Source organism: Artemia franciscana, chromosome 5, assembly GCF_032884065.1.
Source record: "Artemia franciscana chromosome 5, ASM3288406v1, whole genome shotgun sequence".
In the NCBI taxonomy this organism is placed as follows: Eukaryota; Metazoa; Arthropoda; class Branchiopoda; order Anostraca; family Artemiidae; genus Artemia; species Artemia franciscana.
In genome coordinates, this window is record NC_088867.1 from 57,583,775 (window position 1) to 57,605,074 (window position 21,300).

Consider the following 21,300-nt stretch of genomic DNA (forward strand, 5'->3'; position numbering starts at 1 on the left):
AATTCTTTTGATGTAACTATTGATATAAAAATTCCGGTTTTTAGAGTTTTGGTTACTATTGAGCCGGGTCGCTCCTTACTACAGTTCGTTACCACGAACTGTTCGATTATTTGGTGCATCCCCTCTTAGAATTAGTATCTGTTAAAATTAAAATAACACTCATTTAGATTTTTCCGAAAAGGTATTTCAAGAAAAATTTAATTTAGACCTTTTGCTGCGTAAAGGCCTAACACAAGAAGATTGCTATATCCTCTGCGAAAGCGCTCCCTGTTCCCCATAAGTTTTTTTTTAATTGAATTATGTATACAGAACGAAAAATACCTCATTTTGAATATAAGAAACAATAGGAAACGACACTTTAAAAAAAAATGACGAAAAGAAAATAATGTTTCTATTCATTTCTAGAGCGGGAAAATTTAAACGCTAAGGAAAAATTTCAAACTGAATGAGGCTGGGGCTCTATTTATTCAAAAGTCAACCAGCTCATCTGTTGAAAAAGTTAGAAAAAGTAAAAGTAAATCTCTCTCTCTCTCTCTCTCTCTCTCTCTCTCTCTCTCTCTCTCTCTCTCTCTCTCTCTCTTTCTCTCTCTCTCTCTCTCTCTCTCTCTCTCTCTCTCTCTCTCTCTCTCTCTCTCTCTCTCTCTCTCTCTCTCTCTCTCTCTCTCTCTCTCTCTCTCTCTCTCTCTCTCTCTAGTTCTATGATTGTAGTAGTAGTGGTGGTATCAGTAGCATTGGTAGTAGCTGTAGTAGTAGTTGCGTGCAAATATTAGCCTATTGGTTAATTGATCATCTCTCTTATCGCTTCTTGAAAGTTTTGGATTAATATACACAGTCATTCCTGAGTTAAGCTCTTTTGACAACCCTTATATACTCAGAGTGTCTTCATTTAGTTCAATACTCCCCTCAACCGTCTCTGAAAGGCTCGCCTGAATACTCTTTGTCTCTTTGGAAAGTAAGGGTCCAAGATGCATACCTTTCCGTTTAATATATACTGTGTGTAAATAGTGAACAGATTGCTTCAATGACAGCCCTTGCCTTCGGGGGCTGTAAGGAGGTTGACTATTTACTTATTGTGCTGCCTAAGCAAAGGACAATGTAGGTTTAATGTATTACAGTCGACTCTTGCTAACTTAGAATTTACGGGACCACATTTTTTTTCGAATTAAGTATTATTTTTTTTAGCCATACTTCGAGCTATAGGGGTCATTCCACATAAAATTTGACTTATAAAAGGTAGCTAGTAATAGAAGTAAACCAACTGAAAATTCGGGTTACAGATGTAAAAAATTCTTCGTAGATAAGTGTAAATTATTCTAAATTTATTGTCTTGTCCGATGACAGCTACATTGTCATCTCATTCCATTCAGCCTTGATGTTAAAGTTGGGTAGTTCCATTTCAGGTTCCACTTCTAGCTATTCTTTCCCATTGTCCATTTTTCTTCCAGCTTGATCCTCTGGCTGTCCAAATCCGTATGACTTAAAGCATTCGGGCCGTTATGTTATCCTAGTGTTTGTTGGCAAATAGCATAAACTCGGAGATGTTGATATTGTCCGCCTTTCTGTTTTTAATGTCAGAAAAATATTTTCTAACCACTTCAGTTCTGTAGAGTACAATGAAATAGTTTTTATTATTGCTTTATCTAGTGCGTTTAATTTATATGTTGTGTTAGCCGGCAAAATTTTATATCAATCAATTTTAGAGGAGGAGTAAGAACGTGTATAGTGAAATTGATCACAAATAACAGAATTTTGGGCTTCTATTTGCCCAAAGTTTTGTCTAATTAAGTCAACCATGAGGAAAATACCTTATTATTCATCCATATCCTTTTATTTGACTTGTATTCAACAGGAAGAGCCTTGACACCTTTAAGGCCTCTAAGATTTTACTATAGCAACAACTAAGGGCATTAGCGTTGTTCGTCTTGTCGTAATAGTTGCTTGTTAAATTGTAACTTTTTCTTTGCTGTGTTTACCACCTTGACATTTTCCATTTTAAATTGAGAGGTATTAACCGGGAGGTACTTGAATTAACAAGCCGTTTGTTAGCGTTAAAATAATTTTCGAGTGATAGTCTTTCAAAATACTCTTTAACGAGCCCTTTCACTCAACACAAGCATTACTGTCCACTCATGCTTTCTCACCACAAACTTTCTTGAATGTGATATTGTACTTCTCAAGCGAACTGTTATTAGCCTTAAAATTATCTTGTCCAGGAGATTTGGCAAAACGTTCAGTCTTTTCTGTGATGACTAAATAAAAAAAATTAGTTTTTTTAACTGCAAGTAAGGAGCGACATTAAAACTTAAAACGAACAGAAATTGTTCCGTATATGGAAGGGGTAGTCCCCTCCTCAACGCCTCGCTCTTTACGCTTAAGTTTGACTCTTTGTCACAGCTCTACTTTTTAAAACAATAAAAAACTTTAGCGTAAAGAGCGAAGCGTTGAGGAGGGGACAGCCCCTTTCATATACGGAACAATTTCTGTTCGTTTTAAGTTTTAATGTCGCTCCTTACTTTCAGTTAGGGAAAACTTGTTTGTTTTTTTTAATTTAATTTCTGAACGTTTTTGAATTAATGCATGTTTTGATTTTGGCTCACCGCACATGAATAATTAAAGTGAAATTGCTCATTAATTTTTTTTGTTAAACAGTTTTCTTGTAGTTTTGATCGGGCGATTTTGATAAAACAAAGGGTTGGGGGAGGAGGCCTAGTTGCCCTCCAATTTTCGGTTACTTAAAAATGCAACTAGATTTTTTTATTTTTTTACAAACATTTTTGTTAGTAATAAATATCCGTAACTTATGAATTAATTTACGTAATGAACTTCTATATTTGTTTATTTTTATTACGTATATGAGGGGTTCACCCCCTCGTCAATACCTTGCTCTTTGCACTAGAGCTTGAATTTTGTCCCATTTTTTTAAGAATGACCCCTGAATCACAAAGGCCGTAGAATATATAGTTGAAATTACTAAAAATACTTTAGCGTGAAGAGCAAGGTATTGTGGAGGAGACGAACCCCCTTATATACGTAACATGTTCTGTTCGTTTTAAGTTTAAATGCTGGTCATTACTTCCAGTTAAAAAAATGTTATTTGTTTCCTCGTTGTTTTTTTAATACTGCTAGAAACTCCTGCTGGAAAATTCCTCCATGGAAAGATCTTCCCAAGTAACCCCCTCCCCACGACCCATCCCCACCCCAACGCGAAAAAGTCCTCCTGAAACGTCTGTACACTTCATAATAACCATTACTGCATGTAAACAATGGTCTAAGTTTGCAACTTGCAGCCCCTTCCCCGGGGACTGTAGGGGATGAAGTTGTCCCCAAAGACATAATTATTAGGTTTTTGACTAGGCAGAACAGAATGGCTATCTCAAAAGTATGATTCGGTGATTTTGGAGGGAAAATATGCCTAGGTGCCCTCCAATTTTTAGGTCACTTAAATGATGGCACTTGAACTTTTAATTGTCGTTAGAATGAGTCCTCTTGTGACATTCTAAGACCTCTGGGTCGATACGATTACCCCTAGGAAAACACGCATCCGTAATCTGTCTTCTGGCAAAAAATGCAAAATTCCACATTTTATAGATAGGAGCTTGAAACTTCTACAAGAGAGTTCTCTGATACACTGAACCTGATGGTGTGATTTCCTTTAAGTTTGTATGACTTTTAGGGGGTGTTTCCCCCTATTTTCTAAGATAAAGCAAATTTTCTCAGGCTCGTAACTTTTGATGGATAAGACTAAACTTGATGAAACTCTTATATTTAAAATCAGCATTAAAATGTGATTCTTTTGATGTGACTATTGGTATTAAAATTTAGTTTTTTAGAGTTTCGATTGCTATTGAGCCGGGTCGCTCCTTACTACAGTTTGTTGCCACGACCTGATTGATAATCTGCAATGATTGGGCCACCAAGAGTAAATTTAGTCCTATATTCTTCGACATCAGGAAACTCAGTAGATATTTATCTTCCATATTTAATGTTACCATCATTGGCTAGCTTTATTATTTCTGTTTTGGTTTTTTAATTTGTGGAAAGTCTACTACCCGGGATGCAGCAACCTGCACACTGGAGTTTCAACTTACAGGATCCGCAAAAAAAAAAAATTCGAGATACCGAGGTAAACTCCGACTTATAAAGCGAAAGTAAAACTTAGATTCAGCTTATCTAATGAATTTCGAATTATAGAGGCAATTTTTGGGTCGCTTCGATTTGAAGAAATAAAATAGAGCCGAAAAGTTGTTTTGAGCTATGCATGTTTTTTCTTTAATTTAGCCAGGTCTTTTCAAGGGGATAGAAAATAATTGGGGATATCAAGGCAACTGTAGTTATTTTTTGTTCTATTTTTCAGACCGGGGCACTTCGTATAGAAAGATTTGTATTAGAAACTTTAAGAGGGTCTCATTTGTTTCAAAATTGAAAGTTCTAGTGCTCTATTTAAGAGTCGAAAGTTATTGAAGGGTAACCACCCCCTTCCCCCATACACACACTTATCACTTCCTAAAACACATCCAATTAGAATGTTTTTTATACTAGTTGTATTAAGTTATACTAGTTGCCCATTATTAACATATAAGGTTATTATGGAAGGTGTGGTCGCATAAATTATGGAGGGGACTCATTGAATTGGAAATCAGAAGTCCATATTCCCTTTTTAAGGGTTAAAAGTAATTGAAGGGGAAATATCCCCCCTCTTCAAGTTCAAGCTCTATTTATTTTCATAAAATAAAAATAACAAAAACAATATCCCAAAGGGCTGAATGGCCCGTTATTTGGGAAACGGCATACAATAAATAAAGAATCATAAAACTTGTCATAAACATACTAACCAACATCTAAATATAAAAATATAAGGAAAAGAAATCAACTCACCGGCAGTCCCCACGAAACAGCAACCCTCACATCACCCGACAATAAAATACAAATTAAAATTCTCTGCGTCACCGAAGATACAACACCAACAAAACAACAACCCAAAAAAGAAAACAAAATAATAAATAAACCATAAGAAACATTTAATAAGAAGCCTTTCAAAAGAAACTTTTCATCTGTCTCTTAAAGGGGCCAAGTGTTCGTGACTGCCGGATCTCAGCGGGAACCAAGTTCCAAGCACGCCTCACAGTCACAGCCAGGCCAAAATCTGAACGAACTGAGGGACTAGCTGGAATCATCACATCCTCCCGGTTACGAACCATATACAAATTTACTTCCCCTACTAGTTTGAGCAGTCCCAAAAAACAGCATGGGAGATCTCCCTGGAAGTATTGATATGCCAACGAAGATAGAGATAAAACATAAATATCTTTAATTTTGAGAAGGTCAAGAGGAGTGTGTGTAGCCGACTGGAGAATTCTTGCTGCTTTCTCATGAAGATTGTGAATAGGAGCAAGTACCGAGGGAAATGTGGACATCCACACAGACGAACAGTAACATATATGAGGGTAAATCAGAGAGAAGTATAAAAGACGGAGGATAGGGACAGGAAATAAACGCTTTAATTTTCCGATGACCCCAAGTCCACGGGAAATTTTCACTCTTATTATTTGAGCATGCCACTTATATGATAAATTTTCATCCAAAAAAACTCCCAGGAATCGCACATATCGATCCGGGAGACGACTTATGGATTATTTTATGGAGTATAAAAGACGAAGGAATGGGAAAGGAAATAAACGCTTTAATTTTCGGATGATCCCAAGTCCACGGGAAATCTTCACTCTTATTATTTGAACATGCCACTTATATGATAAATTTTTATCCAAAAGAACTCCCAGGAATCGCACATATCGATCCGGAGACGACTTATGGAGCCTCTTGGTGTATGAAGCTCATTAATTGTGGGGCATCTCACATCTTTACGAGAAAAAAAAATAAGAAGGTATGACTTTTTTGCATTTAAAGTTAGTTGTTTTATGTCAAACCAAAAGAGTATTTTCTCAGTCATTGATTGAAGCTTTAGAATAAGGGATGATTTATCCGGAGCTGCAGCACCTAAAGTAGTGTCATCTGCAAATGCTATTAATTCTTCTCGACTATCAGGTGTGAACATCAACGTACTCTGGAAGTAAGATTTGTGACACAATCCACAAGAAACATTGTTAATTGGGGTGTTAAAAAGTCGGTAGAGATCGTTCACATAGATGAGGAAGAGGGTTGGCCGAAGAATAGAACCTTGGGGTACTCCGTATTCAATTGGAACTGTTTCGTCTGTAACTTCCGTGGCGATAGATCTGTCAGTTAGGTATGACGAGAACCAAGACAATGCTTCCCCATGGACACTAAGGTGACAAAGTTTACCAATGAGAATCTTATGCGTTAGGCTGTCAAAAGCTTTCTTTACATCAAGAAAAATGTCTGCAGGAATAAGATTAGAATCTAAAGATCGTCGCATAAACTGAAGAAGTCTATTACAAGCATGTTCTGTAGAACACTTTGCGCAAAACCCAAACCGATGCGGATGGAAAAAAGTTTAGCTTCAAGAAATCTCACCACACCTTTGAGCATTGCCCTTTCAAATATCTTACAGAACACTGACAATAGAGAGATCTGCCTTTAGTTCCCAGGATCCTTTCGGTCACCTCCTTTAAAGAGAGCTATCACACGTGCAAGTTTATGACGTTGGGGAAATACTCCTAGTTAAATGACCTATTAATCAAATGGTAAATTGGGGTGATAATCGATGGAAGAATATATTTAATTACTTCAGCAGAAATTTGGTCAAAACCTGCTGAAGAATTCTTTAAAGACAAAACAATATTTATAATTTCCTGCACCGTAACCTCCCCAAGAACCATTGATTTCAAGCATGAGGGACCTAAGAGCTGCTTCCAAGACTGTGACACAGAGGAACAAGAAACGCTATTAGCAGTTTTCCCCTATCTCCGCAAAGAATTTGTTCATATGATGTCGTATTTGGCGTTTTTCTGTTACAAGTTGATCGTTTACAATGAGAGACTTAGGGAGACCTTCTGGTTTCATGGACGGCCGACTAACTTTCTTAATCACGTCCCACGTCTTTTTTATATTTTATTAAAATATACTCTTTGTAAAATATACTGTTTTAGCTCTGCGAATAATTGATTTCAGAAAATTACGGTACAACTTAAATGCTTTTAACTTAGCCTTATTTGGTCTTCTTTTGTATTCCTTCCAAAGGTTTTGCTTCCTTTTTATTGACTTTAGGACTCCAGATGTTAACCAGGGAGCTACAGCTGTTGATCTTTTTAATCGAGGATTTTTAAAAGGAGCTCGGTTTATTCTGGGGGACTAATCCTTGTGGATTTTGGAGGATTTGAAACAGGGCTGAAACTGGCAAATGGTCGGAAATGTTGGAAAGCAGTACTTCATTCTTAATGGAGTGTAGCGAGGAAAAAATATTGTCAAATAATGTTGCTGACTGGTTTGAAATCCTTGTCGGTATGTTTATACAAGGAGCCAATCCGTACGAAATTAGTAAAGACAAGAGATTAGAAGCCTGCCTAGATGACGAATTCGCAAGGTCAAGGTTAAAGTCACCCATCAATATAACTTCATAATTTTCAGCAAAAACTTTCCTAAGAACGTCTTCTAATGTTTCAAGAAATTCAGTCGCAGATCCGCTTGGAGAACGATATACTTCGCCAATTATTACCCTTTCCTTAGCGTTAATTAGGATTTCAATAAAAAGTGACTCAAATGTTTTTCATTATTTATGCGTAAATCATGTCTTAGTACAGCCTGAAAATTATTTTGGATGTAAAATCCGAGTCCACCTTTTTTGCCCATGTTGCGGTTAAGAAAAATCAACATATAACCGGGAATATCCAAAAGTACCTGATTATTCTCATTCAAAAATGTTTCACAGAGACCGATAATTGCTGGGCACGAACCCCTACATAATAATTGAATATCGTCGAACGAAGAATTTAGGCCCTGAACGTTAAGATGCACAACCGGAAAAACATCACCCCACCGAGCTTCAGAGCCCCAAAATCTTAGCTCCTCCACAAACACACTATCAATAATATTCTAAAAATTTTCATCAAAACTCATATTGGGGGCTTTACCAACCGAATTATTTATAATTTCATTAAAATTAACTCTTTTAAATTCATTATCATTCAATCTCCCTGTTGTTATGTTGGCGTTAATCCCAACGGAGAATCAAATTTAACCATAATTACTTACCGAAACAGGTAAAATAGCACAGGAAGGTGTAAATACTGAGGGAAAAGAAAGAAAAATAAAAGGGAAAAATACAATATGACAAACAACAATAAAGAACAGCACATTTTTTTAATATATAATATATAGAGTGGAAATGAGCAATCGCTAATGATCATGTGTCAGAATCAAAATCAGTGTTGGCCGAGGGGAAAACTAGGGTAAGCGGGTCGTAGCATGCGTCATCAACCTTGATCCAGTTGGAACTAGGAGTCTTTTTGGATTCTAGCCACAATCTAGTCCCCTTTTGAACCACCTTGGTGTGAACCACTTTATTGGAGGCAACTTTACAATTTCTTAAATCATAAGCCGTACTCAGAAGCTCTTTCCGACGTTTAGCCAATTCGAATAGAAGGTCAATACTGATGCTTTTCCCCGTATTTCTTAGATTACCAACACTAGCCATAATATTATCCTTATGTCGAAGATTTAAAACAGATACAAGAATAGGGTCCGATGCTGGGCGCGAGTTTTGTCTGATGTGACGTTTAGCCTTACTTCTAAGTCTATAGATGGCCGTAAACTTAATATCCCTGTAGTTCCGTATCGACATTTCTGATAAAAAATCATTAACAGTTTCTTCAATGTTTTCATTTTCCTTGTTGGGTATTCCATGGATAAGAAGATTCTTGCGTTTAGCGTACAATTCGGTTCTTAAACACTGGTCTTTAACTGCAATTAAATAAAAAAAACGAGTTTTTTTAACTGAAAGTAAGGAGCGACATTAAAACTTAAAACGCACAGAAATTACTTCGTATATGAAAGAGGCTGCTTCCTCATCAACGCCCCGCTCTTTACGCTAAAGTTTGATTCTTTCTCTCAATTCTTCTTTTTAAAACAGTAAAAAACTTTAGCGTAATGAGCGGGGCGTTGATGAGGAAGCAGCCTCTTTCATATACGAAGTAATTTCCGTTAGGATGAGCCCTCTTGCAACATTCTAGGACAACTGGGTCGATACGATCACCCCTGGGGAAAAAAACAAAAAAAAAAAACAAATAAACACGCATCCGTGATCTGCCTTCTGGCAAAAAATGCAAAATTCCACATTTTTGTAGATAGGAGCTCGAAACTTCTACAATAGGGTTCTCTGATACGCTGAATCTGATGGTGTGATTTTCGTTAAGATTCTATGACTTTTAGGGGGTGTTTCCCCCTATTTTCTAAAATAACGCAAATTTTCTCAGGCTCGTAACTTTTGATGGGTAAGACTAAACTTGATGAAACTTATATATTTAAAACCAGCATTAAAATGCGATTCTTTTGATATAGCTATTGGTATCAAAATTCCATTTTTTAGAGTTTTGGTTACTATTGAGCCGGGTCGCTCCTTACTACAGTTCGTTACCACGAACTGTTTGACAAGTGCAGATTTCAAGCCAATGTTTTCTTTTTTTAACGCTGCATTCTCCCTACAAATATTTTCAATCAAATGCTTCAAGTCGTCAATACGCTCATCGGAATACTTTTTCGAGACAGACTTCGATAATTATATTATATCGGTAATTAATATATTGCTAAATATACGGTACGCTCGCTTCTTTCCTCAACTCATCAAACTGACATATCAAAGAAACTTACAGGCATGGGCCCCTTTCTTCATAAAAACCAAATATGAGGGGCCCCAGAATTAACAATGCAGTATCTAATATAAAACAGGATTTCACAGTTAAGAGAAATATCACGAAGTAAAAGAGATGTCTTGCCTCGACAAGAGTTAGTTCAGTACTGAGAGTTAGTTCAGTACTCTCACGTCGTCTTTTTCCAAATGAATCTAATAAAATTTTTGGGATACCCAATTTGTTCAAAATAGTCGAAAAATCATATAATAAGGCCTTTGGATTAGAATCAACTCCTCAGCACTGGGGGGGGGGAGGTTTCAAGTTATGCCCCGTTGGCATTTAAGGTTTTTTATGGAAAGGATGGTCGTATAAACTTTACAAGAGGTTCATTTAATTTGGAATAGGAAGTTTTAATTCCCTTTTAAGATTAAAAAGCAATGGAGGGCAACTAGCACCCCTGACGCCCTCTTTTCACCAAATGCATCACATAGTGATGCCTCCAGGATTTAGAAAACCCCTTAGAGTAATGGGGCAGTGGTTGTAAGCTAGGTCCTAGGGGCATATGAGGTTTTTACGGAATGGCTGATCGTATAAAATATAGAGAGGACTCATTTCATTGTAGATTCAATAGTCAAAATTTTGTTTTAAGATATCTTTTTTAAGAGTCAAAAATTATATATGCCTCCCCCCACGCTCATCGTTTCCAAAAAAATATGAAATAAAAATGTTGAGAATACTACTTTGTTTAGCATTATTGTAAGGTCCACTATTCATGCTTTTAGGGATGTTAACTCCCCACAGCCCTCAGGGCAACAGCTTTAAGTTAGACAATAATTCATTGTTTACAAATGACATAAATTAGTGAGAAAGGTGGGTATGTTTGACATTTACTTTCCAAAATGAGGAAGAGCATTCATGAATGAGAATATTAAAGGGAGTGTTGAATTAAATCAATACATGTTATATGCATACGGGCTGTAAAAAGGAGTAACTGAGGAATGACTAAGTATATTAATTTGGAACTTTAAGAAATCATAGACGAGATGATCAATTGACGAAAAAGGGAATATTTCTAAGCCAATATTACTATTAACACTACCGCTACTACTACTATTACCACAACTACTACTACTACCACCATCACAAAAACTACTGCTTCTCTACCGAGTACCACTAAGGCTTAGGAATTGAAAAAAGGAACAAAAAGGAATAGGTTATTTGACTACTAAAGTTATGTGTGTCCTTTTAAGGGTCGATTCTGATTGACGGACAACCAGCCCCTTTTATCAACCACAAAAGACATGCAATGAAATTGTGAAAGATTTAATTTGACCAAAAAAGTTGCAAAGTTCAATTTGCCTTCAAAGAAAACGTGGTCCACAGTAAGTGCCTGTGGCAAATGTCGTAAATAAAGCATATTCCTGATCGTCCAAGCTTTTGTTTTATAATTTAAAAAGGAGCTTGTTCGTTGTTGGGTGTGTAATTGGTTCAAAACTTTCAGGGTTCATTGTAAGGGTCTGAGGAATCAAATGCTTCATTCTAGAATGGAAGGGGGTGCAAAGCTCAGAAATGGGCTAGAATCTTTTATCACGGTCAGTTTTGAATTTATAGCCTTGAGTTCTTGGACCAACAATAACTTAATGTAAAAACAAAAAAAAAATGATGCGTCGTCTTCTTGAAAAAGGGGTCATATCAAGGGCCAAAACTATTCTTTTATGAGTATTAAGTTTGTTGGCAAAACCCAAAATATTTAAAGGCTCAAATGAAAAATCTACTCTATCGAGTTTAGGTCCCTGAAGAAACTAATTTGGGCCCCAAAAGTGGAATTTCCTGAAAAGTGACTTCCATGTAGCTGAATAACTTTTTACAGGATTAATTTTGGTTATTTAATAAGTTGTTTAAATAAATGTTCTTTTACAGATCGTAGAGAAAAATGAGTGACTTAAGCAGTTTTCGAAGAGAAGCTACTGCTCTTCTTCAGGAATCCCCAATCAACCGTTCGTCTGCAGCAGACTTTCTTAATCGTTTTTCAGGGAATGTTGATCTCTTATCCGATTCAAGAATTACAGCGCAAGATGTTCTGTCAAATATACCAGAAGTAGAGATAAGACGGATGCTGGAAGATGTTGTTTCCGAGTTAAAAGAAACATCGTCAATAGTAGGTGTAGGTGCTCAAAACAGTCCTACTGATAGTTCTTTCGTCTCACGGCTTAGTTCTGGTCTTGCACGATATGGTGTTTTGTATGGTGCAGACGACTCTAATTTACTGCTAAAAGCAAAGGCGCCCTTACTTAGAATTCCAGAAGAAAATGAACTCCTAGGAATTCTAAACCAACTGTATCGAGAACTATCTGTTCTAGCAGTATAGAACAGTCGAAAGATGAAGTAAATAGATTTATAGAGAGTGGATGGGCCATTGGTGGTAGTGTTAATTTAGGTTTGTTTTCATCTGGAATCAGATTTGTCGATAAGAGTTACAAGAGTGATTGTTCCTCAAGTAACACCAAGTTAGAAAGTAATGTTTTTAATAAGCTTGGAATCTATCCAGTGGGAGCTTTCAGAATTCCTTCCAATCAGATGAAATTAAGTAGTGAAACAAAAGCTGCATTGGAGAGAATAGAGACAATTTCGGAAGCAGAAGACTTTCTGCGCACTTTTGGGTCCCATTATCCAAGCGACATTCATCATTATGGAGGCATAGTCCACTTTTCGTGCGAAGTTAGAGCAAGTGATTGTTACTCAGTGTCTGAGATAGAATCAAATGCAGAAAGGGAGTTTGCTGCATCGTTATTTTGGCAAGGACTAGGAATAGTCTTCAAAGCAAATGCCAGTTACAAAAACAAAAGTGAATATCAACAGAAACAACAAAAGGCAGGAAGGCAATCAAGTAAGAATACTCATTTCGTTGTTTATGGACCGCAAACGGCTCCTCCTTTGTTTTGTGAACTGATAAAAAAAACCTGAAGAAGGGATTATCACAGATAGGGGAGATATAAAATGTCTTGTTCCAGTTTGGAGTCTTCTCGGTACTAAGTTCGAAAATCAAGCTGAATTGATCAAAAATGCCTGGATGGGTTTAACCAAAGATATAAAATTTAAAGACATACAAGATCTTCGTTCCTATTACCATAATATTGATGGAGAACTGGCAAGGAAAAATATGCTGCAACTCGCAGATTTGCGAATACAACAAAAGAGGAAGTGTTCGGCTGAAGACAATGCTGTCCAAGACGCACAAGAGACTGAAGAGGAAAATGAAATGGAGTCTTTAACTCCTGTTATTAGTGTTAAAACTGACTTAACAAAGCAACCTAAATTGAATTTACCAAACAGAGAAAATGTATCCAACCCAACGGAAACACTATTGATTGTCCTCGTGACTTAACCAATATTTCTTATAGAATGCATCACCGTCTGGAATTAAAATATTGTAATTCCCCTGATGAAGGATCAAATAATTTTTTAGAGTCTGAGAAAGATTTCTGGCCCGAAATTAAACAAACAAAAAGAGAATAAAAATTTGACGTTTCCACCCTTCTCAGCATGTATTCAGTCAGAGATAAAGTAAACATTTTGCGACTTCTTCTGGAATCGAGATTTGCTATTCCTATATGTTCCAACGACACTATAGAATTACTTAGGATCACGCAAAGATTAGAAGAAAACATATTCCTTGGGGAAGACTTAAAGCTTCCACGAATTGCTATAATTAGTCAAGTAACCTTTGATAGTTCTGCTGGAAAAATTATGGAAGATCTTTTCAATTTAAAAACTTCTCTAAAAACTGATGAGACATCAAGCATGGAGGTTGGACAGGGCTTCGTCTGCTTCGAAAATGGAGATGAGAAATCTTGCATCGTCATACATATTTGTGGTGATTTTAAACCTTATTGGAAATTCCTAACAGAATTCACTGACTACTTAATAATTGAAGACGAATTTACATCTAAATCAAATAAAGTTTCTCACTTTATGGACGCACATTCTCCTGAAAAAAAATTGCCACAATTCATTACCATATGGATCCCTAGCTTTCAAAGTGCTCTATCAAAACACCATCCTTTTTGCCTTATCGAGGGTTCATTTGATTATTTCAGTGGTATCCAGCGAAACCACCAATTAGGAGTAGTGTTTCGTAAAGTTGAACTTCACACCAACTCATTGTATTCAATATTCCCTGCTATTCCCTGTTCTTTAAGTCCTGATATCAATAATCTACGACAAATGTATATTGCTGTTTCTAATATGGATGGCTTAGAAGGTTATAGATCAAACGTGCTGATATTGCAAAATAGTTTTGCAAGAGAAGGGGAATTGAGAGAAAAATTGAACGAATTTGAACTTGTCAATGACACAGGCAGTTGTTTAGCGATACAGGAGAAAATATCCAACGAAGAAAAGTTCCGTTTCAGTAACAGTAAAAAAAAACGACCCACTTCTCAATATCTTCTTGAAAGGACTCCAAAAGAATGATATCGACCATATTTTGCTTCATCTTCGCGTTATTGATGATGCTATTTCACTGAATATCAAAGAATCCGACCTTGTACGTCAACTAGAAAAAGCAGTGAATCAGAAACAAATGGACTTCTTGGAAAGTTTGCAATTATCAGGCAGGGGTCCTGAATATCAAAATCAGAAAGAATCTTATAGGAAAGATTTATTGGCTGCAAAAGAAAAGCGTAACTATGCTCTTCTTTCACTTCATCACCTATGGAGGGAAGTTTCGTTATTTTATTCATCAGGAAAATATGCAGATTTGGAATATTTACCACACTTAGCTGCGTCTTGTTTGATAGCAGGAGAAACTTTAGAGCTCTACGATAGGGATGCGAATATTCTAAATGTCGATTGGATTGGTGCAATATTTAAAAATTTGAGCTCTTTGCTTCCAAACAAAAGAATTTTTGTATTATCTGTGCTGGGAGAGCAAATCAGTGGAAAGTCAACATTGTTGAATACGATGTTCGGTATTTGTCTTGCAGAAAGTATAGGTCAGTGTACTAGAGGCCTTACAATGACCCTTGTAAAGACAGTAAACCGAAAAGAGTATGACTACGTGGTTATCTTGGACACAGAAGGTGTTCGTTCACCAGAACATAAAGGTTTACATGGCTGTGCGAAGCGTGATAATAAAATTGCGACCCTATCTATCTTGCCATCAGATGCTGTCATTTTGGTTATTAAAGGTGAAAATGACAATGTTTTAAAAGAAATACTGCCTATTGTTGCACTTGCGTATAAAGGCTCTAAATTGGCAGAAGAACGAGGAGGCCTGCTTAGCTGCAAAATTTTTGCAGCTTATAATCAGGTCAAGCGTCATCAAGAAAACAGAAGCAAACTTCTGAATATTTTTACACAGCTATCAGCTACACTTGTTGAATCTTTTACAAAAGTAAATTCACTAGAAGATTTGGATATGCATACATCCATCAGCTTCCCAAAGATGTTCAGCAATGAACAAGATATACGTGTGTTTGGATGTAATACAAAAGGAGATCCACCAAATGACATCCCAAATGAAGAATTTAGCCTGCAAATTATTGATTTTTGAGAGTATATCCATGAGCAGGTTGTTAGTCAGGCTGGATGGAGTGCTCGAAAAATTGAAAGTCTGGATTATTTGTTTTTAGTTTGGGAGTGCTTGAACAACTCTAATTTTGACCTGTCTTTTGAAACGGTCATAGAAAGACACGTTTACTCTGAAATAGAGCGAATATATCAGACACTAAGAAAATTATATATCCTGAAATATGAAGAACAATACGACTTATTAAAGGACATCTATAAGAAAGAAATACCTTCGGAAACAGTAGAGCTGACAACCTTAACAAAGATAGATAAAGCAGTTGAAGATCTTGATGTAAAGATGAAGCCTCATGCTGAAAAATTTGAAGAAGAGGTAAACAGAATTTTTGAGCAAAAAGAGAACCAAAAGTGGAAAACTGAATACACTAGAAAGGTGGAAGACATTATCTCCCGTCAAACTGGTCAATGGCGGGATAAACTAGCAGTATTCTTGAAAAATCAGCTTTTGTTTGACGTAAAAGTTGGTCAATATGAAAAAGAAATGAGAGACAAAATAATAGAAGAATTTAAAATGCAGAGTCTGAAACACAAATCAAAGCAAGAATTGATAACAATGTTTGACACAAATTTTAATAGTATTCTACAAAAAGCAAAGAAAGAAAACCCTCCAATGGATGTCAAAAATGCTGTCCTAATGGCTTATATGATTAATCACACGATTAAGGCATTAGGTGTTGACCTCTTATTGCACGAGGAAACTAACATTATGCAAAATAGACCGCTCTGGAAGAGATTATTGGAAGATGTAATCACAAAACCTATTGAAAATATATGCGATGACATTGTTAAATTCTGGACTCAGAGTAAAAGCAATGAAGAGAGAATTGAAAAAGACGTTACTCATAAAATAGTCAGTATCATAACCGGGAAGAAATATTATTCTGATGCAAGTGTGCATGAAGTCATTAGTGAGGTTGAAAAATATCTTTCAAGGTTGAACAAAAAAATTGACAAAGACAAAAAGAAAAAAGTTCATAGATTTGCTTACGAAATATTAGTAGGTTTTTTTTTTTAATTCAAGGAAAGTGGGAAGAGGAGAATTCAGTTTATAAGCGCTTTCTTTCAATGAAAGAGGTCATGCGAAGTTTTTGTTTTGACGTCGCAAGTGGTTTGGATGAAGTGGACTTAATGGCATCAAGACTTGAGGACTATTTTTCATAATTTTCATAATTTTTCATAATCTTCATAATTTTTAGAGTTTTCAAGCTCCTGCTGTTTTTTGGCCAAACCAGTCCCTTTTCAAAATTAAGTACAGGAATATTATTTTTTTTTAAGTCAAACCAGTAGCCACAGAGAACATTGGTGCACTAAATCTATTCAAACAAAATACAAAACAGAGGTAGTTTTGAGGTAAGCTCTATGAAATGACAAAACCACCTTAGTGTCACAAGGACTTTTCAAGCATCTAGATGCATAGCCGCCTTTCTTCATCAGGGTTTACCAGGAAAATCTTTACGGAAGTCAACCTTTCTTTTAATTTTGTCCATGACAACTTCAAGACTTTCAGCATTGACTGATATATCAGATGGCTTTAGTGAATAGTAATCTGCAATTTGTTTGTTATACGAACGTATCAAGTATTCCCTATAATCCGAAACAGGCTTAGTTCTATCAGGCTGCATCCAATTGGTGAATCTGTTTGAGAAATATGCATATTTCCATTCCTCTCCATTCTGTAGTATGAAATTATGATCAAGGGGAGTTGTATTACAAGCCATGGCACTTAGTTTATTGCTTTCGACATAACGCCAACCAACTAGACCGTCTGGCTGATGAAAAGTGTCATGAGAACCGTTGTGAGAGACTTCAAGAAAGCAAGGACTTGCACAAAGAGGGCATGGCTCTTGACATGCTGTACAAAAAGCTGCTTCAAAATGAATATTGTCCTGAAGTTGTATTAAAACATTTTCTATAATATGGTTTTTATCCAAGGCTCTATAAGACTGAGAAATTTTGTTGATCATAGCATCAATACGTCGCTGATCAAAATTAACAGACAATTTGTCCAATTCTGTCCAGCCAAAAGTATTCATTTCTTTTGTCAGTTCGTCGGCAATATATGTGCTCTTAAATAAATCATTTTGTGATTTCAAAAGCTGATGAAACTGAAAAGACTTCAATCCCGTTTTTTCATCCTTTGGAGCCGCTTGATACGTGTTTCTTATGCATCTTTCAAGTTGATCTTGGAACTTAGCCCAGTTTAGGTTTTCAATACGCAGAAAAACAGGTCAACCTACAGTCATTGAGTTGCTGAAAAGAAGGCGGTGGACATAGCTGGGACATGTTCTTCGTATGGAAGAGAGCCGCCTTCCTCGAATAGCCTATGAATGGAAGCCAGACGGTAGAAGAAAGAGAGGCCGCCCCAAAAATACATTGAGACGAAAACTTGCCCGAGATCTGAGGACGGCTGGCACCTCACTAATACCTTTATGGGAAGAAGTCATCGCTGCAGCACCACTACGAGACGAATGGAGACGCCCTATGCGCCACCGATGGCTCTGGAGGAACTAAGGTCTAAGGTAAGGAACTTTATAGTAAACGACAAGCCGGTATCTTAATCACACCCGTAAACTATCTGTGTACCACCAAATGAGGCACACATTGGATTGTTGGCAGATAAATTGGGATTATTGTCAGGGTACTTCATATAATGATGTGTGGCAGTTGGCAAGGAGGCAAACATTTACAGCGTTGGTGAAAAAAATTGAGTGGTGAGAAGTTTTTCAAGTTCATTAATGGAAGTAAAATTATTTCTTTTGGATCTATGTATTACGTACACTTTGCTTGCTAATATAGGCCATAGCACTGTCATCGTCCAACCTTCTTGTCTTGGGTCTGTAATCCCTTGGGCTCTTCTTAATACCACAGAAACGTTTCAGTCTTGGGTCTATAACACATACTGTCTTAGAAAATTTTGATTGCGTCAATATGTTTCATTGTTTGTATTTCCAAAAACGATCGATTTTTCAGTCGTTAATTATCGTATATAGTACTCAATAGTATAATTTAGGAAGGATTCTTAAAAAATTCGTTTGGGAAGGGCGATTGCACCCATCACCTCCCCCCCCCCCCTTATACGTGGTTGCATCAGGTGTCTTGCTGCTGCGGTGAGTTGTTAGTAGTTATAGCTTAGCATTTAACTTCTAATTCTCTGGAAAACAAGATTATAAAGATACCGAAGGTAGACAAGCACAAACACCAAGTGGGATTTATTCAGATGTCGACTTGATCAGTTGCAGTAATGATTTTTTAAGGAAGGTCATCTATCATCTTCTAAGCGCCACAATTTTGAAAGGGATAAACGTTAAACTTAAATTTGAGTAAGTTATTTGGAGAATACTACAATTTTTTTTTATTCTGTATGATAGCTCGTGGTATTCTAGATTAATAAATTTTTGAAATAGCCCTGATTTGACTTAAAATCCCAACTGAAATCATAGAAAATGTCTTGGAAACCTAGAGCTAAATAAAAAGAAACTAGGCTAAAAATTTAGACCAAGATAAGTACTAGGTGTAGACTTGTGTTTTATGGAGTTTAGTAGGCCTAAAAATTGCCTTAAATCAGACTTGCTAGTAACATGGAAAAGGCCAGTGTATGCCAGCATTAATGATTATTGTTTGGGACATCTGCTGCATCCTCTTGCTTGAGCAATGATTTATTCACACCTTGCCAAGCTTGGCTTTAAAGATGTTAATGGTTAGTGTACTAACAGTTGTCTTGCTTAAACTATTTTAAAGGCTTATGATGCATTTCAAGATTTTCCTTTTCCTTGCATGTACATAGGCTAATTACAGAACAACTTTGTTGACTGGCCTCTGGTTTATTATTGCTGGGCAAGTTGAAACAAGTATTTCTCAGGTAAAATTCTAGTCCATTGACTTCTTGCTATCTTGGAAAGTTGTTGGGCTAGAGATGTAGCCTAGGGTAAAATACCTCTTTTGGGAATGACCATTTTTCTTTGGGATACCAGAAAAATAGAGACAGGTTTTCAGACTGTCCCTATTTTACTATAGCATGACACAATAAGAGTATAGACCCATTCACCTTCCACATAGCCAGACTAGAGCCTAGGGCCCCCACATTTTCCAAAATATTGTAGGATTGCTTTCAAAATTTGTTAATTACATTTTCTTCATACTATTAAGTAAGATTTGTTTTCTTAACATGTTTCCTTCTCAATAGCCCTAATTTTACTTTTACAGGCTAGTATAGGTTTGTCATCTGACTTGAGACTGATAACTCTAGGATATTTCAGTGGCATTGTAATCTTTAGGTGCTTCATCCTTTAACAACACCAAAACCATGGTTTAACTCAGTCATAAATCAAATCAATCATCATTTAACTCAACACTCATTGAAATTAATCACTTGCAGTTGGTCCCTGTGCAACTGAGCACTTGTGTCAATGAATCCCTGTTTGAGTTGACCCCCATTCAACTCAACATCAATATAGCTTGACCCAATGCAACTCAAATATCATTCAGCTCAATTCCTGTTTAACTTAACCTTCATTTAATGCAATTTGTTAGACTCAACCTTCCTCAAATTGACAATATAATTAGAAATTTGGATTGAATATCAGAAGAGACAAAAATGTATGCAAATGAACTGGTTGTTTTCTATTGGTTAATTCTTATATAAAATACCTTGAACTACATTAAATTGCATTGTCCAGCAAAATAAGGATTAAATCCTGCAGGTTAGCAATGATGATGGTTAGATGTCTCAATAGCATCCCATACAGTTTGCCATGGCTTCAATGACCTTTCTCTGTCAATGGCTCTTTTAAGGCAGCAGTACTAGGGGTAGTGACTGCTTCTTTGGTGAGCAAATTCCATAAACTCACTATTCTGTTAGTGAAGAAGTTATTGCATAGTCTAGTGTCAGATATATTCTGCTGTAGTTTCCTACTATTTCCCCTAATTCTGGCTGATCAGTCAAGTTGATATGGCTTATTTGATAGACAGAGAGTTAGAATCAAGGAGCTTATGCATCATAATAATATCATGCCTTTTATATCTGTAGACAAAAGTGGGGAGTTTCAGTTTCTTCAGATAGGATGAGTAGTATAAGTATTTGCATCTATTAATTGCTTTTGTAGCCCATATTTGAACTGATTCTAACTTCTGTTGGTCACCTTTGTTCAGGGGGCTAGCAACACACACATGCCAAGCTCCAAATTAGGCCTGACTAATACCTTATATAATTTAGTCATCACCATAGGTGGCCTACTAGTGTTTGTTCTTTTTAGAATGCTTTGGCTACAGCTGTCTGTGTGTGCGTAGTTAATTTTATTTCTTTATCAACTATAACCCCCAAGTCTCTCTCTGCTTCAGACAAGATGATAGTCTGTCTTGATCCATCTATCCCCTACATATATGATAAGGGTATTTCTCATTTTTCTTTCCAATGTGGATTGTTTGACATTTAATTACATTGAATTAAAGCCTCTTGCCCACTGGAAAAGTACCTCTTGGTCATTCTGCAAAAAGGCTCTCTTATCAGGTGTATCAACAGGTCCAATAAGTTTGGAGTCATCATCATAAAGACTTACTTTATTTTTGACTATGGTTGGTGTTTCATTAATATAAAATTTAAATAGTATTGGTCCCAAGATGGTTCCTTGGGCCACTTAACTTAATACTTCAACTTCTTGTGGGAAGAATACCTATAAATATTTCCATCCTTTCCTTGATGTAGCTAACATCAGGGATTCCATATTCATTAGCCAAATAATCATGTACAAATCAGGCATCATCAGTTTGAGGAGGAACTCCAAAGACCATTATATAAAGGCAAGCATTGCCTTATGTGATTTTCGAACTGTTTGTCTAAAGCTTCTCTTGATGTAACTACTTTTGAGGTCACTAAGTCATTTAAGGTGTTATTGTCTTTTGCCCTAGGTAAGGATTGCTCAAGAGTATGAATCCTATCTTTTATTGCCTT

The 21,300-nt window shown here is 36.4% G+C and overlaps 1 protein-coding gene across 3 annotated transcripts in view; it reads left to right on the top strand.

Annotated features, from left to right (window-relative positions):
- Nucleotides 1-21,300, top strand: part of LOC136027631 (interferon-induced very large GTPase 1-like) — a 144,922-nt gene that overhangs the window by 81,455 nt on the left and 42,167 nt on the right. Inside the window, exon 3 of one of the 3 annotated variants that reach the window (XM_065705054.1) lies at nucleotides 11,685-17,872. The exons of 1 other annotated variant lie outside the window; for it this stretch is intronic. Coding sequence is in view for 1 of the 2 variants with exons in the window: in XM_065705053.1 (XP_065561125.1) it covers nucleotides 14,347-15,318 (972 nt within the window). In the remaining variant the exon portion in view is untranslated. Of the gene's footprint in view, nucleotides 1-11,684; nucleotides 17,873-21,300 lie in introns of those variants that run through there. One more of the 3 variants, XM_065705053.1, reaches the window with a different exon arrangement.